General features: G+C 48.0%; 2 protein-coding genes across 26 annotated transcripts in view; one reads left to right on the forward strand and one right to left on the reverse strand.

The window, feature by feature from the left end:
* Positions 1–2,500, reverse strand: part of LOC126988483 (melanoma-associated antigen C1-like) — a 109,851-nt gene that overhangs the window by 66,913 nt on the left and 40,438 nt on the right. For 8 of the 25 annotated variants that reach the window (XR_007742067.1, XR_007742057.1, XR_007742068.1 and 5 more), the window contains one exon: positions 648–752. The exons of 13 other annotated variants lie outside the window; for them this stretch is intronic. Coding sequence is in view for 2 of the 12 variants with exons in the window: in XM_050846619.1 (XP_050702576.1) it covers positions 543–752 (210 nt within the window). In the remaining 10 variants the exon portion in view is untranslated. Of the gene's footprint in view, positions 753–2,500 lie in introns of all 25 variants that reach the window. 4 more of the 25 variants (XM_050846619.1, XM_050846618.1, XR_007742070.1 and 1 more) reach the window with 3 other exon arrangements.
* LOC126988478 (SNF-related serine/threonine-protein kinase-like) overlaps positions 1–2,500 on the forward strand; it is a 64,915-nt gene that overhangs the window by 24,569 nt on the left and 37,846 nt on the right. The gene's annotated exons all lie outside the window — the stretch shown is intronic.

The raw sequence follows: 2,500 nt of genomic DNA on the forward strand, positions 1-2,500 counted from the left end.
TTGTATAGTGTCTGGTGTTTATATTCAGTTCCACAGTTCCCCGTGATGGGTTAGTAAGCTCCCAAACCAATACCAGAGCCTTCGAAATTTCCTTGTATAGTGTCTGGTGTTTATGTTTAAGTTCACACATTGGATGAAACTATACAGGAAAAGTCTTGTGTATTTAGTGTGACATGGAAGACCTCACCGTTTTGGATTGTATGGGATTCTGTAGTTTGGTTCGGGCTGTTACGAAGACACTGTGTTGGATTGTGAAATCGGCTCTATGCCCACATGCTGTACTGGTGGCCGCCTGTAAACCCGGACTCTAGATTCTCCCTAAACTGGATCAGAGATGAGCTCCCGGGGGCAGTGTGGGGCGTACAAGATGGCGCCACTATAAACACTTGCCCAAGACGCTATCGGTCCCTGGGTCGTAAATTATAAGACATTTCTCCGCCCAAGTACACATATTTGACAAGGCTTTCGTAGGAGTTGTGGGCATTTCCAGGGGTAGTTTTGTGACCCTGGTGGTAGTGTGACCCTTCCTCTGTACCATGAACCTAAAGAAACACTCATTTGACAAGGCTTTCGTAGGAGTTGTGGGCATTTCCAGGAGTAGTTTCATGACCCTGGTGGTAGTGTGACCCTTCCTCTGTACCGTGAACCTAAAGAAACACACATTTGACAAGGCTTTCGTAGGAGTTGTGGGCATTTCCAGGAGTAGTTTCATGACCCTGGTGGTAGTGTGACCCTTCCTCTGTACCGTGAACCTGAAGAAACGCTGAGACAAAAAAATATATATATATAAAAATGCTTCCCTCCACCTCTTGCCATCCATATACCGTACCTTACCTCCCCCCCCCCCCACCCCACCCCCACCCCGTGGCAAGTCTTAGTAGCCAGGTCATGCGGGAGGAATCGGATCTCGGCCCACCCTCAGCAGTGACCCCAAACACACCACTGAAAAGCTGACGGGAAAGAGGCAGGATGCGTGGGCTTGGTGCTGGTCTTTAGGGCTTAAGTTAGCGTGTTGGAAAAGCCTCGTTGTGGTAGTTGTTAGGCTTTCCATAGAGTGTTTTGTGGTGCTGGTGAGATAGTTTGCTGCCTCGGAAAAGCTGGCGGGACAGAGGCGGGAATGCGTGGGCTTGGTGTCGATCTTTAGGGCTTAAGTTAGCGTGTTGGAAAGGCCTCGTCGTGGTAGTTGTTAGGCTTTCCATAGAGTGTTTTGTGGTGCTGGTGATAGTTTAGGTTAGGTTAGGGAAGGTTAGCTGAGGGAAGGCTAGCTTAGGTTAGTCTAGGTACAAGTTAGGTTAGGTTAGATGCGTGGGCACAAGACTAGAAAAAGTTGGTGGGAGCGATCTTTAGGGCTTAAGTTAGCGTGTTGGAAAGGCTTCGTCGTGGTACAAGTTAGTTAGGCTTTAAGCAAGGTAAGTTCTGCACCAAGGTGCTGGTGATAGTTTAGGTTAGGTTGGGGAAGGTTAGCTGAGGGAAGGCTAGCTTAAATTAGTTTAGGTGCAAGTTAGGTTAGGTTAGGTTAGGTAAGATTACAGCACTGGGCACCAAGACTAGAAAAAGTTGGGTAAGGGAGAGCTGGCTTGAGTTAGGTTAGGGAAGGTTAGCTGAGGGAAGGCTAGCTTAGGTTAGTTTAGGTACAAGTTAGGTTAGGTTAGGTTAGGTTAGGTTAGGTTAGGCAAGGTAAGATTACAGCACTGGGCACCAAGGCTAGAAAAAGTTGGGTAAGGGAGAGCTGACTTGAGTTAGGTTAGGGAAGGTTAGCTGAGGGAAGGCTAGCTTAGGTTAGGTTAGGGCAGGCTGTCTCGGGTTAGGTTAAGGGGCTATTACACTGGGCAAATTTTCCGTGGACCTTCAGTCAAACCACGATTTCCGCTGGCGTGGTTCTCATTTGTTTGTTATTGCTGATGATGATGATGGTGAGTAATACCGTCGTCCTTTGGTGAAATCTACCGTAGCTTCGGAAGATCGTGGACTCGTCAGAAAACCACGGAAATATGAGAACCACGCCAGCGGAAATCGTGGTTTGACTGAAGATCCACGGAAAATTTGCCCAGTGTGATAGCCCCTTAACACTGGGCAAATTTTCCGTGGATCTTGTCATAAAACCGTTGATTTTTGCTTACGTGGACACACTGATCGTCTTCCAACCACACTTGCCCCGCACTCAGCGTTCCGTGTTCTTGAGTCTTGACCGACGCATTTTCACAAGTATGGCTGTTTGCACCCTCGTTTTCCCTCAAAGTGACACTCAATTCATACAAGCAACGGAAATAGAAAAGAATGTGGAGGCAACAATGGCTTACAAGGAGAGAGGAGGGCAGTGATGTTGCAAGAAATATACGTGTAGAAGACGAGGAAGGCATGTCCCGTATTTTCTCAGTTAACCGTGTAGCAGCGACGGGCCAAATTTGTGGCTTTACCGTGTAGCAGCGAGGGGCCAAATTTGTGGCTTCACCGTGTAGCAGCGACGGGCCAAATTTGTGGCTTTACCGTGTAGCAGCGA

The sequence above is a fragment of the Eriocheir sinensis genome, chromosome 69 (genome assembly GCF_024679095.1).
Source record: "Eriocheir sinensis breed Jianghai 21 chromosome 69, ASM2467909v1, whole genome shotgun sequence".
NCBI classification, from domain to species: Eukaryota; Metazoa; Arthropoda; class Malacostraca; order Decapoda; family Varunidae; genus Eriocheir; species Eriocheir sinensis.